General features: G+C 40.7%; 1 protein-coding gene and 1 long non-coding RNA gene across 2 annotated transcripts in view; one reads left to right on the top strand and one right to left on the bottom strand.

The window, feature by feature from the left end:
* The window catches only part of LOC135100459 (protein Star-like), a 16,131-nt gene extending 4,582 nt beyond the window's left edge, over positions 1-11,549 (top strand). The window contains exons 2-7 of the mRNA XM_064003377.1: positions 278-450; positions 1,607-1,809; positions 2,245-2,439; positions 4,043-4,126; positions 4,292-4,456; positions 7,150-11,549. Coding sequence (XP_063859447.1) covers positions 279-450; positions 1,607-1,809; positions 2,245-2,439; positions 4,043-4,126; positions 4,292-4,456; positions 7,150-7,317 — 987 coding nt within the window. The 5' untranslated portion in view covers position 278 and the 3' untranslated portion in view covers positions 7,318-11,549. The remainder of the gene's footprint in view (positions 1-277; positions 451-1,606; positions 1,810-2,244; positions 2,440-4,042; positions 4,127-4,291; positions 4,457-7,149) is intronic.
* LOC135100461 (uncharacterized) overlaps positions 223-20,000 on the bottom strand; it is a 291,394-nt gene continuing 271,616 nt past the window's right edge. The window contains exon 6 of the long non-coding RNA XR_010268716.1: positions 223-463. This is a non-coding gene — a long non-coding RNA (uncharacterized LOC135100461). The remainder of the gene's footprint in view (positions 464-20,000) is intronic.

Below are 20,000 nucleotides of genomic sequence, written 5' to 3'. Positions count from 1 at the left end.
CATCATTATTTCTATCATCATTAACATTATTATATTTTCTTCTTTATATTATTACAATCATCATCATCGCCATTATCATAATGATCATCGCTGAGTACTCCCTCTCAAAGCTTCATGAGTACTGGAGAAGCAGGAACACCACGTAGGATCATACATAAGCTCATAATCATAAGGGTAATTTCCTTTCGCAACACAGGACACTGGAATAATAAGGAGTGACTGTTCAGACTCGTATTCGTACTTTATTGTGGATGAAGCAGAATTTCTTCCTGTCCAGCATGAAAAGACGCTGCATGTCAGACCGCGACCACTGGAGGCTGCTGATGCTGTGGCTGGCGGGCATGACGCTGGTCATGGTGAGGCAAGTGGTGTGGTCGCGCATCGGCCAGCCTACACTTCTAAATAGCGGTGACCAAGTGGCGTGTGTTTCTCCTCCACCACCTGACCATGGTGAGTCTTGGGCCTGAGGTGGGAGGAAGGATGGGTGGGCACACTTGCTATGATAATTATATACACACACACACACACACACACACACACACACACACACACACACACACACTCACACAAACACACACTGCCGCCTGTTACGCCTCGCCCAGTCCGTGCCACAAGACACCACAACCAGATAACGCCCCTAAAGGAGCCGCGCACGGACCGGTACAAACTCAGCGCGATTCCTACTATGGTGCGAGCTATCAATAAATAGTATTTCGTTTCTAGATTAGATTTAACTTTAGGATTAATGTTAAGTATTTCCCCACCCCTTCCGAACATTTTCAGTTTGTAAACTGCCTTAATAATAAACCGTTTATTATTTATTATTATTATTACACACGCACACACACACACAAAAGTAGCGTAGCACTGTGATGGCAAATAGAACGTCTACTGTTGTTTACCTTGTCGTGGTTACTCTCGTCTTTTCCGATGTGCGAGGCGTGGTCACGTCTGTATGTGAAGTATGGGTGAAGGAGTAAAATTTTTACAGAACATCGCTAGGACGAGATTCTTGGTGATAATATGAAATTTGATACACGGTTTTTTGTGACGGATCTCCAATGCCTCGGGTTTTATCTGTTTCTAACTAACACTGAACTCCCTTGAACTATTTTTCACTGGGCTTTTTTTTTTTTTTTATCAGTGGCCTTTTTTTCAATTTTTTTTTCCTGTATTCTTTTGTATTTCCTTTGTATTCTCAATGTGTCTTTTTTGTTTTCAATGGGGCCGTTTCTTTTCTCAGTGGGCCTTTTTTTGTCAGAAGACCTTTTTTTCTCAGTGGGCCTTTTTTTTCTCAGAGGACCTTTTTTCTCAGTGGGCCTTTTTCCTCAATGGGCCTTTTCCCTCAATGGCCTTTTTTTAAAATTTTTTTGTACTCTTCTTAAGTGTAAAAACTACAGTAACTATAAATACAAGGGAGTTTTTTCGGGTTTCGATCATATATATATATATATATATATATATATATATATATATATATATATATATATATATATATATATATATATATATATATATATATAATAATGATAAAAATATATAAATGAAAGGAATGATTACGCTTGCCGATACCACAGGATGATATAAATTTGTCGTTGTCTTGCAGACGAGGTGGAGGTGTTGGTGGAGGGCCCGCTGGATGCAGGAGACAGGCGGCTGATCCATTGGGTGCAGGAGGGTGCTGGCGGTCGCGTGGTGCAGCCCTCCGCAGCGCCCTACAACACTCCGGACACCAGCTCAGTCTTCTGGAGGGAGACTGAAGTGTGGAAATTCTACGTCCGTTATGTCAAGAAATATTTTGAGCATAAGGTATTGGTTTACTGTTGCTGCTGCTGCTTCTATTATTATTATTATTATTATTATTATTATTATTATTATTATTATTATTATTATTATTATTATTATCATTATCATCATCATCATCATCATTTTATCATAAAAAAAATTTTAATAAGAAGCTTGGCCTCAAGACTATAATGAAAAATATTAGTTATTTGTAGATGGTGAATGTAGGATATATATATATATATATATATATATATATATATATATATATATATATATATATATATATATATATATATATATATATATATATATATATATATATATATATATATTGCATGTAATGTATGATACTTTCAGTGCAAAGATTCCAGGACATTTGAAGAGTAAAGTGTGTGTGTGTGTGTGTGTGTGTGTGTGTGTGTGTGTGTGTGTGCTCTAACACGCGGCGTCTTGCAGGTGGGCGGGTTCTTCGTGGAGGCGGGGGCGCTGGATGGCTACGTGCTGTCCACCACGCTGAGGCTGGAGCGGGACCAGGAGTGGACAGGCCTTCTGGTGGAGCCTCGGCCGGACATGTTCCATCAGCTGCTTGACAAACACCGCAAAGCCCACGCAGCCAGGTTCTGTCTTTCCGAGAAGCCCTACCCTCACTCGGTAACTGTTTTTTTGTTTGCTTGTCTGTCTGACAATGTGTCTCATACTGTTCACTGTGAGAAAATAACTCCGTTTTTTAATCCCTGTGTTTTTTGTCGTTTTTTCGTCTGTCTGTCAGTCTGTCTCACTGTCTATTTTCTTGGAAAAAATACTCCGCTCTTTGTTTTTTTTTTTATTTATTTAGGGAATGATATTTCCATGGTCCACTAATACACGGGCAGATTCAGCAATTATAAGCGCACACACATCCACACATACATAATGACAAGAAACACAAACCGCACAAAACGATATCAGGCAGCGAGCTTCTTGGCAACCGATCCAAGCAGTGCGGCCACGTGATGACAGACGCCTCTGTTTAGTATTCAGTCCCAAACAGGAGGATAATAAGAGCAACATTAATTACAGTAATGGCAATAATGAGAGTAATTCTGGTACCGCTAGCGATCATAATCAGGTTACTCGTGCCGTCCTCAGCGCTGATTATTTAAATGACGGTGTTGGAAGCGATGATTAAAACAGTTACATCAACCAACATTACAGCACAGAGGGCACGGGGATTGGCAGTGGCAGCGATGGCAATGACAACAGTACGTAATGGCCACAGCCACAGTAAAGCTTACCGTATTTACTTCAAGCACCAAACATAATTTGGTAGCCATTACGGGACTTCTATTACGGTAGGCAGTCATAAAAAAAAAAAAAAAAAAAGAAACAATTATAATATTCAGGTCAGAGCTATCTCCTACAACGCTTATAAGAGGGTAAAACTAATGATAATGATGATGATGATGATGATGATGATGATGATGATGATGATGATGATGATGATGATGATGATGATAATAATAATAATAATAATAATAATAATAATAATAATAATAATAATAATAATAAAATAATAATAATAATAAAATCATTATTTCCAGCCCTCTTAATATTTTCTTCGAGTATGATTCTGTCCATTGGTGCCTGGAGCACTGTTGATACCTCTTCTTAAGTAAATCAAACATTAAGTCAGTCGATTAATAAATGAATATATATATATATATATATATATATATATATATATATATATATATATATATATATATATATATATATATATATATATATATATATATATATATATATATATATATATATATATATACAGATAGATAGATAGGTACATAGATAGTTAAATAGATAAAAAAAATAACACCCGTGATTAATTAAAGTTCTCACACTTCACATCATTGTTCGTGAAGTTACCAAGTTAATAATCAGGTAAACTATGGAGCAAGTGGGTCTGCGTTGGTTAAATTTGCTGTTGCAAATCAGTAGGCGGCTAGTAAGCTGGGACTAAATCAACAAGACCGACTCTTCTACGTATGTAAGCTACCTTTCAAAAAGACGAGTAAAAAAAAAAATCTTAAAGGCGAATGAATTATTGACAGATTGACATTTTACATCACAAGACAATCACCTACTTAGGATTCTCTCTCTCTCTCTCTCTCTCTCTCTCTCTCTCTCTCTCTCTCTCTCTCTCTCTCTCTCTCTCTCTCTCACAAAAAAACTCAACATAGTTATTAATCTATCTATTGTTTCCTCTTATCAATAGACAAGCTTTTGGATGAGTCCTGATTACGTCAAAGAGAGCGTGGCGTTCAGTGCGGTGGGCAGCCAGCTGTTAGAGAAAGTTAAAGTAGGTAACACAACGTCTCTGAAAACTAAGATTCATTTCCTCCTAATAGAAAAATAGATAAATAGCTAAATAAATAATAAAATACAGAATATAACTAAGTCAAGGTTCATGTAATGCTAATAAAACCGTATTGAGGTGATGGACTAGAGGCGTCTCTTGGTGCAGGGACAAGTGAGGGAGACAGGCAGTGTGGTGAAGGTGCTGTGCCTGCCCCTCGCCACCCTACTGCGGGCACTCGGCAGGACCCACGTGGACCTGTGGGTGCTGGACGTGGAAGGCGTGGAGTGGGGCGTGTTGGATCTTTTCCCCTTCAACGAGATCACCGTGGATGTGAGTAAATACACAACACTAAGGCATTGATTTCTCACCATGGCTATTTTCAAAGGCCACAGAGATTATTAGCCGGGTTTTCAAGAGTGTTTTTCTTGTGTATTATATAGAAATCTATCACTAGAACCATAAAAACACCCTTAAAAATCCTTATAACTTCAAGTGGAGGTGCGGCGCAGTGTTTCTGGATACGGACCTAAGACACACACACAGGTTCAATAACACAATTCCTTCCTGCGGTAGTTGACACTCTTAGCGCCAGAATGCCTTGTTGGAGGGAAAGCTGAAACACTGAGCTTTTATGGATGCAGAACATAAAGGCACGGTGGAGGAATAATATATTTCCTTCTTGCGATAACCTGACAACATACTCAACATCACGCGGCCTAGACTGATTTGTTGGTGGTGAAACTGAGTCACTAACCTCCTCTAGATATACAAAATAAAATAATTCTTTCCTGTGACGCTTCACGATACAGCATCGCCAATACCAGACTGGTTTGCTGTGAATAAAGCTGAAACATTAAACTCCCTTCATCCTCCCTTCGATCAACCAGGCCACGTGAATAATATCAAACTGCAGAATCAAATGCAAACTAAGAAAAGTTTTTATTTAACCAGCGTTACCGAGTCATGTCCTCAGATGTTTGGTGACGAGGTTAATCTGAAACAAATATAAGGAATCCTTTCCTCTTCCTTTGTCTGTAGGGACCCATAGGCTAGACTTAAGACATTATATATATATATATATATATATATATATATATATATATATATATATATATATATATATATATATATATATATATATATATATATATATATATATACGCCAGTATGGGTTCCGTCAAGGGCGCTCTACTGGTGATCTTCTGGCTTTCCTTACCGAGTCTTGGTCATCCTCTTTTAGAGACTTTGGTGAAACTTTTGCTGTTGTCTTGGACAAATCAAAAACCTTTGATAGAGTCTGGCACAAAGCTTTGATTTCAAAACTACCCTCCTACGGTTTCTATCCTTCTCTCTGTAACTTCATCTCAAGTTTCCTTTCTGACCTTTCTATTGCTGCTGAGGTAAACGGTCACTGTTCTTCTCCTAAATCTATTAACAGTGGTGTTCCTCAGGGTTCTGTCCTGTCACCCACTCTCTTCTTATTATTCATTAATGATCTTCTAAACCAAACTTCTTGTCCTATCTACTCCTATGCTGATGATACCACCCTGCACTTTTCCACGTCTTTTCATAGACGTCCAACCCTTCAGGAGGTAAACATATCACGCAGGGAAGCCACAGAACGCCTGACTTCTGATCTTTCTAAAATTTCTGATTGGGGCAGAGCAAACTTGGTATTGTTCAATGCCTCAAAAACTCAATTCCTCCATCTATCAACTCGACACAATCTTCCAGACAACTATCCCCTCTTCTTCAATGACACTCAACTGTTCCCCTCTTCTACACTGAACATCCTCGGTCTGTCCTTTACTTATAATCTGAACTGGAAACTTCACATCTCATCTCTAGCTAAAACAGCTTCTATGAAGTTAGGTGTTCTGAGACGTCTCCGCCAGTTTCTCTCACCCCCCCCCCCGCTGCTAACTCTATACAAGGGCCTTATCCGTCCATGTATGGAGTATGCTTCACATGTCTGGGGGGGTTCCACTCATACTGCTCTTCTAGACAGGGTGGAATCAAAAGCTTTTCGTCTCATCAACTCCTCTCCTCTAACTGACTGTCTTCAGCCTCTCTCTCATCACTGCAATGTTGCATATCTAGCTGTCTTCTACCACTATTTTCATGCCAACTGCTCTTCTGATCTTGCTAACTGCATGCCTCCCCTCCTTCCGCGGCCTCGCTGCACAAGACTTTCTTCTTTCTCTCACCCCTATTCTGTCCACCTCTCTAACGCAAGAGTTAACCAGTATTCTCAATCATTCATCCCTTTCTCTGGTAAACTCTGGAACTCCTTGCCTGCTTCTGTATTTCCACCTTCCTATGACTTGAATTCCCTCAAGAGGGAGGTTTCAAGACACTTATCCACCAATTTTTGACCACTGCTTTGACCCTTTTAAGGGACTGGCATTTCAGTGGGCATTTTTTTATTAGATTTTTGTTGCCCTTGGCCAGTATCCTTCCTACATAAAAAAAAAAAAAAAAAAAAAAAAAAAAAAAAAAAAAATATATATATATATATATATATATATATATATATATATATATATATATATATATATATATATATATATATATATATATATATATATATATATATATATATATATATATATATATATATATGTATGTATGTATTTTTTTTTTTTTTCTGTAGCCTGTTCATTATTTCTACTGCAGTCATGGGCTTGTAACATGGCTAAGAGAATGACTAGGACCCCTGAAAACAAGAACAACAATAACCAGCACTAATATTCCTTTCTCCTTGACTTTCAGTTGCGCGACATTTCGTGTCCTGCGTTTACTTGTCATCAGCATCAGCATCTATCCATCAGTCTTTATGATTCCAGTACATGACAAAGGCCTCTGCCAATATTTTTCTTTAATCTTTGAAGGCTGCCCGTCTATTTCAGGTCATCCCAAGCAAAATTAATCCAACTCTCAATCAACAAACAACACTAAACACCGCACACAAACATTCATTTGTTCGTGTGTGTGGCTTATAATGGGTGTCTCCTCGCGATCAGGTGCTGATGGTGGAGCGCAAGGACAAGGGCGAGGAGGACCGGCGGGCGTTCGTCAGCCTAGTGCAGTCCAAGGGCTTCACGATGGTCGCCAGATTCAAGGAAGATTTTGTCTTTGTCAGGAACAATTCTAACCTCGAGTTGGGTGCTATACTGATCACCGATAAGTGACACACACACACACACACACACACACACACACACACACACACACACAAATTAGTCTGGCAACTAAATTCGTCTATCATATCCCTATTTATTCTCGATCTCTGCGCAGCTCTTCATATAAAGCAGTTCACTAGTCCATAAATTAATCCCTATTAGATTTATAGACATGAAATTCATTGGATCTTGAGGCATCACCACTTGGAACAACTGTACGTACTTTCTGGATCTACGAAGCGCATCTTCGGCGGCGGCTCTAATGACCATCTTCTGAAACACTTCTGCGCATCGCCTCCATTACTTTCAAAAGGCTCAAATTGAAGTTATATTGATTTCTAGTGACAGATTAAAAATATTTCTACACCATTAACAAGAAAAAAAAAAAAAACACTCGAGAACCCAGTGGTCTTTGAAAATAATCATAGTGAGAGAGCAATATGCACAGAGTCTAATATGCACAGAGGTAACTTTACTCTCACCCGGAGCTCTCGGCATCCTCTTACCTACGTGATGCCTCTCAAAAGGATACGAGCTTATGAAAGTAAGAGAGCCTACAAGAAGCCATCAAACACGTGGCAGTCCCTGTGTAGAGCATACCGACCTATTTCCACCTATAATCCCTATCCTTAAATCAACCTGATCTTAATTTAAAGCTCCCTGTTGACTCGGCACCAAAACCGTGCCTCCGTGCTTGCACCTTGCCTAGTCAAACTCTTTCAACTCTGTCTGTAAACATCTACCTCTCCTTCTTGCTGGAAGTTTGTCTACATTCATATTGTTCCTAAAAAGGGTGACCGTTTTAATCCCTCAAACTACCATTCTATTGTTTTAATTTCCTGCATACCTAAAGTTTTTGAATTTATCCTCAACAGGAAGATTCTTAAACATCTCTCACTTCATAACCTTCTATCTGATCGCTAGTATGGGTTCTGTCAAGGCCGCTCTACTTGTGATCTGGTTTTCCTTACTGAGTCTTGGTCATCCTCTTTTAGAGATTTTGGTGAAACCTTTGCTGTTGCCTTAGACATCAAAAAACTTTTGATAGAGTCTGGCACAAAGCTTTGATTTCCAAACTACCCTCCTACGGCTTTTATCCTTCTCTCTCTGTAACTTCATCTCAAGTTTCCTTTCTGACCGTTGTATTGCTGCTGTGGTAGACGGTCACTGCTCTTCTCCTAAATCTAATAGCAGTGGTGTTCCTCAGGGTTCTGTCCTGTCACTCACTCTTTTCCTATTATTCATCAATGATCTTCTAAGCTAAACTTCCTGTCCTATACACTCCTACGCTGATGATACCATCCTGCACTTTTCCACGTCTTTTCCTAGGCATCCAACCCTTCAGGAAGTAAACAGTTCACGCAGGGAAGCCACAGAACGCTTGGCTTCTAATCTCTCTAGAATTTCTGATTGGGGCAGAGCAAACTCATTTCCTTCATCTATCAAATCGACACAATCTTCCAGACAACTATCCACTCTTCTTCAATGACACTCTACACTGAACATCCTCGGTCTGTCCTTTGCTTATAGTCTAAAATAGAAACTTCATATCTCATCTTGAACTAAAACAGCTTCTTTAAAGTTAGGTGTTCTGAATCGTCTCCGCCAGTTTTTCTCCCCGCCCCCTCCTCCCCCCCGCTGTTAACTTAGTACAGAGGCCTTGTCTGTCCATGTATGGAGTATGGCTTCATATGTATGGGTGGGTTCCATTCATACCGTTCTTTTAGACAGAGTGGAATTAAAAACTTATTCGCCTTATCAACTCCTCTCCTCTACCTGACTGTCTTCAGCCTCTTTCTCATCGCCGCAGTGTTGCATCTATTGCTATCTTCTACCGCTATTTTCATGCTAATTGCTCTTCTGATCTTGCTAACTGCATGCCTCCCCTTCTTCCGCTGCCTCGCTGTACAAGACTTTCTTCTTTCTCTCACCCCTATTCTCTCTAATGCAAGAGTTAACCAGTCATTCTCAGTCGTTCGTCCCTTTCTCTGATAAAGTCTGTAACTCGCTGCCTGCTTCTGTATTTCCACCTTCCCACGACTTTAAGTCTTTCAAGAGGGATGTTTCAAGACACTTATTCTTTAATTTTTGACGACCGCTTTTTACTTTGTTCTCGGGCGGACACCTCAGTGGGTCTTGTTTTTTTTTTTTGTTGCCCTTGGCCGGTGCCCCTCCTGTGTATATATATATATATATATATATATATATATATATATATATATATATATATATATATATATATATATATATATATATATATATATATATATATCATACAACTTGATTAGTTTCTTCGAATCTCTTTAAAATCGGACTATCAAACTTGAACCCATTATTTCTTGCCTTACCCTGATTGCTGACCCTGAAGATTTTGTTTACGTCATTCTTGTTATATTCCTCATAACATTTAAAGAACTCTCAAAGAGGCATTCCTCCATAGCTCTCTCTCGCCTTCAAGTTTTACTCGTCCTGACTGCTAGAACAACATCCCTCTGCACTGCATGAATGAAATCGAATACGTGCTTCTAATGTGCGTGTGTGTGTGTGTGTGTGTGTGTGTGTGTGTGTGTGTGTGTGTGTGTGTGTGTGTGTGTGTGTGTGTGTGTGTGTTTCCATCAATCTCCATATGTCAGAGTTCATCACTGGTCAGCTCCTTATACTCGTGTGTCCATTCCTGATATTGGATTCCGCCTCTCTCTCTCTCTCTCTCTCTCTCTCTCTCTCTCTCTCTCTCTCTCTCTCTCTCTCTCTCTCTCTCTCTCTCTCTCTCTCTCTCACCTCGTCTTTTTTTTTCTCTCTCTTTACCTCGTCTCTTTTTTCTTTCGTTATTTATTTATGTTTTATGTATTTTCACTTTTTTTCTGTGTAATATGAATTCCTGTCATCATTTACTCGCAAGTCGTTCATTTAGTCAGATCTTCCATCTTGGCATGACGTTTTCATTTAATGTCTTCCAGGAACGTGCACACTTCATCGTTCTTCTTCAGTTTAACAAATCTGTTCCATACTTCGGTAATTCGAAAGCAGATTAATCATATTGTTGTACATATGTTGTTACATTTTTGTTTCTCTTTCCACGTCCATCTTTATCTTTTTGGTGGTATTTTTGCTTCATACCATCTTGACGTTCGTTTCTTTGCCGACCTCATTGGAAACGTTACTGGTCATTATTAGTTTCAGCACACACACACACACACACACACACACACACACACACACACAGAGAGAGAGAGAGAGAGAGAGAGAGAGAGAGAGAGAGAGAGAGAGAGAGCGCTGGTTACCTAGTTGTTATCATACAAACATTTCTGGTTCATCTCATTATCGCATCACCGTCGCCTCTCCTTCACTCACTCGTGCGCAGGAAGCAAGGCGTGGTTTTAGATGAGTCTGTGTCCACCAAAATGCGAACGTCCCATTAGCATTAATTTCTGTTCCTCCAGCACTCCATCCCATTGCCCTAAGCATCTCCCTCCACTCCCTCCTTCCCTCCAACCCTCCCTCTCTGCCTTCCCCCTCCTACCCTCCAACACTTCCTCTTTCCCTTCCAGCTTCCTTCCCTCCAACCCATCCCTCTCCCCCTCCCTCTCAGCAGCTCGCCAACCGACATATATTTCCTTTTTTTATTTTTTTTTATCGTAGCTCTCATCCAATCACTCACGAGTATCATTTTTTTTTTGTCTTCCACTGCAATCACTAATGGCACACACACACACACACCAGCAGACGACCGTAGGTGAATCACACACACACACACACACGCGCGCCGCGTAGTGGTTAGCACGCTCAGCTCACAACCAAGAAGGACCGGGTTCGAATCCCGGGCGCGGCGAGGCAAATGGGCGAGCCTCTTAATGTGTAGCCCCTGTTCACCTAGCAGCAAGTAGGTAAGGGATGTAACTCGAGAGGTTGTGACCTCGCTGTCCCGGTGTGTGGTGTGTCAGTGGTCTCAGTCCTACCCGAAGATCGGTCACTATGAGCTCTGAGCTCCTTCCGTAGGGGAACGGCTGGCTGGGTGACCAGGAGACGACCGTAAATGAATCACACACACACACACACACACACACACAGTGCTGGTTTCAGATGTCAAGTGTTGGGTCCCGCAGTTTTGGTTTTAGCTTCCAGGGAAAGTCACTCGATCTTACACACAAAAATACATCAACAAATGACTAACATTCTATTGATGAATAAATATATCCTCTGTAAGACAAAGCAGAATAAAAAAAAAAAAAAAAAAAAAAAAACAGATGAAGCAAAAGCCTGATGTAGCCTCGCCGTTGTTATCTATGTTGATTTTAAGGATGATAGCTAGACCACCTTCCATACACGTTAGATCATATCGTGGTGTGACGTCCCGAGTGTGGCATCGCAGTGTGTACACGCATTCCGTTAAATTTTACAAGCAGCACGTGGCCATGAATGATATCCATATTCGTGTTTATTACTTGCTGTGAGGGAAAGTCGACTGCATCTGTCTTCCATACGTCTGCTTCATGAAGGAGTCATCATCGTGACCAAATTATGAAGACTAGGAATACCCAAGACACTCATATTCACTACTATGGTCTACAGCAGTGGTTTTCAAACTGTTTAGTAAGACGGCACACTAAGAAACAACTAATATTTTTGCGATATATATATATATATATATATATATATATATATATATATATATATATATATATATATATATATATATATATATATATATATATATATATATATATATATATATATATATATATATATATATATATATATATATTGGTCACCCTTGATAAATACAAATTACAATTTACAATAGTTTTATTATATTATGTACACATATCAAAATCCCATCCCAATTTTCGCGGCACACCAAGGAGATAATGGCGGCACACACTTTGAAAATCACTGGTCTACAGACTCTCAGCGTGACACCCGCGGGAGGATCCAATCAATCCCTAATAGATTCTGAAGAGTGTCACCATTACTATAATCTAAGTCCCGTACAGGTGAGTGCTGTGAACGTGATGAAGATGGAAGGGCACCTCCATTGTGATGCGTGTGACGAACAGGAATGTGGAGAGCACAGAGGCTCCTTTTAGTGCAAACATTAAGAAACTAAATATTTACGGTATGTTTTCGTGCGTGCGTGCGTGCATGCGTGTGTGTGTGTGTGTGTGTGTGTGTGTGTGTGTGTGTGTGTGTGTGTGTGTGTGTGTGTGTGTGTGTGTGTGTGTGTGTGTGTGTGTGTGTGTGTGTGTGTGTGTGTGTGTGTGTGCGTGTGTGTGTGTGTGTGTGAATGAGTGATTTAGATACAGAAATATACCTCAATACATATTCGTAGAGAAAACGGCGAGGGAAGAAGTTTAAGAAGTCGACTTTTGGTTAGAGGTGAAGAGTTCCTTGGCAAGCCTCGCCGCGCCAAGAATGTGCCGATGCAGGCTACCGGGTCACGGGAGGCGGAAAAAGTCCTCGTGGCAGGACAAGGTTTGAGCATCTGGGGCTCGTTTCCTGAGAGGCAGAGAAAGCGGTCGCCTTTCCTCAAGGGTTGTTAGCTTTCTTGGCAAGGAAGTTGGCCGAGTGTTTGCGATTTACGTGTTCCTTCCTGCATGTCTTTCAGTTGGTCACAAAACTCTCCACGAAGTGGTTTCCTTTGTAACACTACGAAATAACTAAATTACGAACGTTGCTTTAAAGTTGAGGCTTCAGACGGATTACGATCACTACACTCAAATCGAAAACATGGCCTAAAAGCTACCTAAAAGGCATTTGAACAAACTTGATAAAAAAAAAAAAAAAGACAATCATATTCTTCCGGGACAAGCGAAAATTATGTACTGGGCGGTAGTCTATCCTTCCAGTCCCTGATTAACACACTCTGCGCTTAGTCATGCTGCAGCCCGTGAATCAAACGCCTATATTTTTTGTTTGGTCACGGTGACGGTTTGTTCTGCGAGCTCCTGATGTCTCACTGCTCCACGGCTGAGGGAAAGTTTCTCAGTTTTATTACTACGATACGAACCAATTAACAGCATCAGAAGTAATGGATGAAATTTTTTATAAGCATCTACAAGAAAGAAGGGGATTAAGGAGAATAGATTTTGCAATTTCTACCCAGTTTAAAGATTGGAGATGCCAGTAGAACAAGTAAAGATGTCTCAGAGTAATGAGTAATTAAGGGAAGATATACCACACAGCAGTCAAAGGGTTAAATTTAAGATGGTGTTGGTTGTGCGTAGTGAATCAGAGTGGCGGGATCAGGATCGAGACACACTAAGCACCTTTCTATCCTGTCTCGGTCCTGGGCGGAGTGAGAGGTCTTTGCAGTGAGTGGCGGGCATAATGTGTCTCATTAATGAACAGAGTTGTGCCTTTCGAGTATGCTGGAAAGAGACATCACCGTAGCCATCAGTATCTTTATAAAGAACGATGAAATGCGAGAATGATTTTTTTCTCTCTCTCTCTCTCTCTCTCTCTCTCTCTCTCTCTCTCTCTCTCTCTCTCTCTCTCTCTCTCTCTCTCTAGTTTGTTAATTGCTTATTGATTTTTTTGTTTTATGTGCAACAATTTCCTTCGGTTAGTTTGATAACTAAAGCTATTTGAGAGAGAGAGAGAGAGAGAGAGAGAGAGAGAGAGAGAGAGAGAGAGAGAGAGAGAGAGAGAGTATATGTGTGGGTGACGAACGGACGCCTCAGGGACCAACAACGCCCTCTGGAATAGCGGCAGGAACCTGGCAGTTTGCGGCGCCTGAGTTACGAGTGGAATGGCCAGGCCTTACATGCCGTCGCTGTTGAAAAAGTTACTCTCCATCTTTGTTGAATCTCTCCGCTAAGGGTAAAACCTGCTCCTTCCTCGTCCTCTTGAATACACAAAGCTCTTACTCTGGGAATAATGGAAGCAGAGGAAAGAGGAGAGGACAGTGCTCTTCGCCTCATAACTGTCTGGAAGCTAAAAATATCCCAGAAGAAACAAAAGATACGAATTTGTGGAGAGCGCTTCCTTATGACGGTGTGTAAGTGAATCACCGAAAAACACCGATGCTCCAGATTCCGGCTTTATTTTGCTTTATGGCCGTGCTTGTATAAAAGAATACGCGGTGACGGTGAATCATTAAATCATCTCCAGCCACAAAGAGGCAGGAGCGGGTGTGTCACGGCAGCGGCACACGACCTGCTGTACGTGGCTTTCAAGGATGTCAAGTTTGTCCCTCCCTCACCTTCCGCTCGAGCCGCGCTGAATATCGCTGCTGACACATTCACGCACACCACTGTAATTTACATTGAGAGCTGCTCATGCACACTAAGCTAGGCAAGAGCCGCCTGTTTCCGTCGCGTAATTGCAATAATTATTCACAAGAGCGGCCTCCTCCCGCCTCGGGTTATTCTAAGGTTGCGTTCACCCCTGTCGACGCCTACCTCCGGGATACCTGCTTCCTAAAGAAGAGGGAGAGAGAGAGAGAGAGAGAGAGAGAGAGAGAGAGAGAGAGAGAGAGAGAGAGAGAGAGAGAGAGAGAGAGAGAGAGAGAGAGAGAGAGAGAGAGAGAGAGAGAGAGAGAGAGAGAGAGAGAGAGAATCTTTATTCTTTAATTAGTGTCGCCGGGTTCTTGGTGCGAACTTCTGTCCATATACTCCTTAAAAACGTGTGATATGGAAGCGACGCAGTATTCCCTCTTGAATTACCAAAGAAACTCCAAATTTCTCACTAATCAGAAATCCAGTGACTCGCAATTTGCGTTATTACCTTACTATAACGAGTACAACATAATGAAGACAGCTGAGTGGCGTGTTTTCAAAATAAAACCAATCCACCACCAAACTGGCACAAGGAAAGAATGAAGTAGTGATTCTATTCATTATTTTTGCATCAAGTTGAAACCACTACATAACAAGAGTAGAATAAGCACATCTAATTCCCTCACAAGAGTCCGTGTCCACTGTTGGGGAAGAGATATCATAAAGGGGCACGGGAAAAAAAGTACAACATAATTTTGTCAAGTATTGCGTAATGTAAGAGCGAACTTCGTGAAATTAAGTACTGGAACTGGAATCATAAATACAATTGTGTTATCTATAAATATCAAGTTATGATAAGCAAAGAAATTCATATTGGCTTGTGAATGACACGAGCACCACTTCCTTCTTCTGCTCACCAAGTATGACCATTCCAGCACCAAGGCCATCCCAAGACGACCATCTCTTTAAGACCATTCCAGCATGACCATTTCACCAAGCCCATCCCACCAAGACCATCCCAACAAGGCCATCCCAATAAGACCATCCTACCAAGACCATCCCAACAAGGCCACCCCAATAAGACCATCCCAACAAGGCCACTCCAATAAGACCATCCCAACAAGGCCACCCCAATAAGACCATCCCACCAAGACCATCCCAACAAGGCCATCCCAATTAGACCATCCCACCAAGGCCATCCCAACAAGGCCACCCCAATTAGACCATCCCACCAAGACCATCCCAACAAGGCCATCCCAATTAGACCATCCCACCAAGACCATCCCAACAAGGCCACCCCAATTAGACCATTTCACCAAGACCATCCCAACAAGGCCACCCCAATAAGACTATCCCACCAAGACCATCCCAACAAGGCCATCCCAATAAGATAATTTCACCAAGACCATCCCAACAAGGCCATCCCAATAAGATAATTTCACCAAGACCATCCCAACAAGGCCATCCCAATAAGATAATTTCACCAAGACCATCCCAACAAGGCCATCCCAATTAGACCATTTCACCAAGACCATCCCAACAAGGTCACCCCAATAAGACCATCCCACCAAGACCATCCCAACAAGGCCATCCCAATAAGATAATTTCACCAAGACCATCCCAACAAGGTCACCCCAATAAGACCATCCCACCAAGACCATCCCAACAAGGCCATCCCAATTAGACCATCCCACCAAGACCATCTCAACAAGGCCATCCCATCAAGACCATTCCAGCAAGACCATTCCACCACGACCGTTCTAACAAGACCATTTCACCAAGACTATCCCACCACAACCATTCCAACAAGACCATTTCACTAAGATCACTTCACCAAGACCACCAACACGCATCCCACACCCACATTTCCATCATCAAGCATCACCAATCACGACCACTACCTTTTCCTCAACCAAAAACAGCCCACACCCAGTATACTGCAATCCCTCGCCCGCCTCTTTCCCTTCCATCCTTCCCTCCCTCCCTCCTCGGGGCGTTAAAGTGAAATCCCGCACGTAAACAAGGTAATCCGGCGGCGTCTCCCCGAGAAAAGCGCCGTTCGTGAAGTTGTTGTCACACAGACTGCCTTCTACACGTCAGGTATTGCTGGAATCAGATGGGACGGTTATTATTATGACTCCTACTCCACCACCACCACCACCATCTCCCCCTCCTCCTTTTCCTATTCCTCCTCCTCCTTCTCCTCCTCTTCGTCCTCGTCTTTCTTATATTTTGGGAGAATCCGGCGAATATATGACATACTTATAAAGCGTAGTGAGAAAGCCTATACGAATAAGCGGAAGCAAGTAAGGCCCTTGTATGCAGTATCGGTCCTCTTGCTAAGGAACACGAATGACGAAAACGAAGTATCTACAATCTTTGATTTTTATTGCACCACTATTTACTGGCGAATACTGTCTATGAATTCAGCCACAATACGACTGATATACTTATTTTAAAAAGAGACATTCTAGTAAGTTAAAACACTACATGGGACTGAAAAGAAGTATATGTAAGAAATTAAATGCAGGGGAGGAGGCTTTATGTTTTCGATATTGGTTGGAACAGTTGGGAAGTTAATGAAAAAAAAAAAGCTAAAAACAATTACGAATTAAAGGTAGCTAGACAGGCAAAGACAGATCCCAAGGGATTTTATCAGGTATAATGGACCAAAAATAGAGAATTAGTAGGTCCACTAAAAACATCTGATGGAGAGTTAGTTAGTTTTGGGGAGATGAGTAAAATTCTCAACTGTTTTCACTCAGGAAAACATGCTGGAAATGCCGCATAATGAACAGATTTTCAGAGTAGAAAAGAATGAGAAGCCGACAGATACTCGTATTTCCATAACTAAGGAAATAGTGGAACAGGGGATAAGTAAGTTGAAAAGTTTAAGTCACCAGGACCAGACGAAATATATCTCAGAGTACTAAATGAATACAGAGAGGTTATTAATGAATGCCTAGTTACTGTCTTTATGAAATTACTAGATTCATGAGAGATACCGGTAATGTGGAAGCAAGCAAATTAAGGAGATAAAACGTTACCGTCGAACTATGAACCTGTCAGATTAACTTCAATTGTGGGTAAAATAATGGAGCCGGTAATTGCGACGAACATTAGGGATAATTTAGACAAGCGTAACTTGATAAATCTGTCACAGCATGACTTCACGAAGTCTTGCCTTACGAACTTGTTGAGTTTTTATGGTGAAATTTACGAGGCGCAGATAATAGAGATAGTTAATAACTTGGACATGCATTAGACAACGTACCCCTTCAAAGGGTCTTGAGAAAGATTAGGCCACATGGGATGGGTGGAAAGGTGTTATGATGGTTATGCGACATGCGATAGTCATAATTAATATCTCTAAATCCAAGTGGGGACAAATGATTAGTGGCTGCCACAAGAATCAGTTTCAGAATTATTATAATTTTTAATGTATATTAATAATATGATCTAGATATCAGGATTAGTAAAGATGTTTCCAACTTCGCCGATGACACGAAAATAAGTGATTGATTACGTCGGATTCGGATGCCATCGCCTTGCAGGCAGACTTAAGGCCGATTTCACAGTCGCTTGGTTACGTTCCTAAGCAAGAGCCTTACCAACCTGGTAACAGGCATTACTAACACCTCGATGCAATTTCACAGTCGTTGTTTTCGTGGTTTCGTTGGTTCCCAACCTGGTAACGATCATAAAACGAATACCTCTGATTCGGTAATGTTGGTATGCCGCAGACCTTATTAGACAAAATGAGTCAATTCATGACAAAAGAACTGACCACGCCAGCACTAAAAGAGAGAGAGAGAGAGAGAGAGAGAGAGAGAGAGAGAGAGAGAGAGAGAGAGAGAGAGAGAGAGAGAGAGAGAGAGAGGTATGTAAAATTGAAATACATCACTGGTACTTTCAACACGCCATATCCATCTACTGCAAACATGGTTACATTTCGTGATTTAAGTTCTTCTCTTTGAATATCTGTCTAACATTCGCCAAACTCTGCGTATGCCAACCAGGCACATAATAAATCATCTATTTCTCTTTTCCTCAGTGCTATACACCTACATTGTTAGACTAAAATATTTCGGGTTTTATAGACATAGCCCTATCATACTAATTTTAAGACAGTGATTATTCATTCCTCAGGAAAAATATGATTTTTTTTTTAATCATACTCTACCCATTGAAGGGATTAGCAATTAAATTAATGAAATAAATTAATCTAAACCCAGCCTAACGGAAGCAATCCTAGCCCTCTGATGGAAATGGAAATGTTATTTCAATATTATCTAATATTTCTCTAAGGTAACAAACAAATTCTATACACCCAATGCGTATGTGAGGATTATTACAGTTTTTAACCAAGGAGGTGTAGTAGATGAAATAAGGATGACAGGTAATGAAGTTTTCATCGGCTGGTAAAGTGAATTCACGCCACATTCCACATTCCTAAATTTTATCATATTACTATTATAACCTACAAAATGTTGTTTTATATTTAAACAATTTTAACATACAATTTAGGAAATAAGACAAGTACAAGAGGATAAGAAGTTGTGATATTTACATTGGTAAGCACTGTTGAGGCCCAGCAGCTCCCACGCCAGCGTCATCAAAAGTTCCAGTTCCTGGTAAGGATCAAAACAAACAACACCTGTGAAATCGGTTTTGTTGTTGGTGGTGAACACCAACACTCACTGGTAACGATTACAACAGCAACAGGAAGCGAATGTAAAATAGGTCCTAAGATTGGATGAATGAATGGACAGATAGATGGCAAATGCGGCAAGTTCAGAGAACGAAAAAGATTTAGGAGTTATAGTTAATTCTGATCTCCGTCGGAGAAAATAATGCATAGAGGCCATAAACAAAACAAATGGGATATTAAGATTGATTTTTAGTAGTGATAAAAGAAATTCCGAAGTTTTATTTGGCGCTGATCAGACCTCATCTAGATTATGCCGTGCGGTTCTATTCCCCATATCACAAGAAAGGTATAGGTCTATTAGAATCAGTACAAAGGAGAATAACTAAAAGGATACCAAGGATGAGGAGTATTCCTTACGAAAGGAGAATGAAGTTTTTAAATTTACATTCCTTAGAGAGGCGTAGGTTAGGAGGGACCTGATAGAGATCTTAAAGTGGTACAGGGGATATAACACGAATGGCGTAAGCAAAATCAGTGATCATTAGAGAGCAAAAAATAATGGGTTCAAGCTTGAAAAATAAATAAAGAAAAAAGAAAGAATGGGTTTTTGGTAGATGAATGTAATGGATTCAGTAATCAGGTTGTTGGTGCTTAGCCACTAGGGAGATTTAAAAGAAAATTAGACGAATTTATGTATGAGAATCATGATGGAAATAAGTAGATATGTTTCATACAAGGACTGCAACGTGCAGACCTGATAGCTTCTCGCTTCTTTCCTTATTTTCTCTTATGTTCTTATGATAAAACACGTTAAAGTACAATAATCT

Source organism: Scylla paramamosain, chromosome 5, assembly GCF_035594125.1.
Source record: "Scylla paramamosain isolate STU-SP2022 chromosome 5, ASM3559412v1, whole genome shotgun sequence".
Taxonomy (NCBI): domain Eukaryota; kingdom Metazoa; phylum Arthropoda; class Malacostraca; order Decapoda; family Portunidae; genus Scylla; species Scylla paramamosain.
The sequence above is the reverse complement of the archived record's forward strand: the minus strand, read 5'-3'. Positions and strand labels throughout refer to the sequence as shown.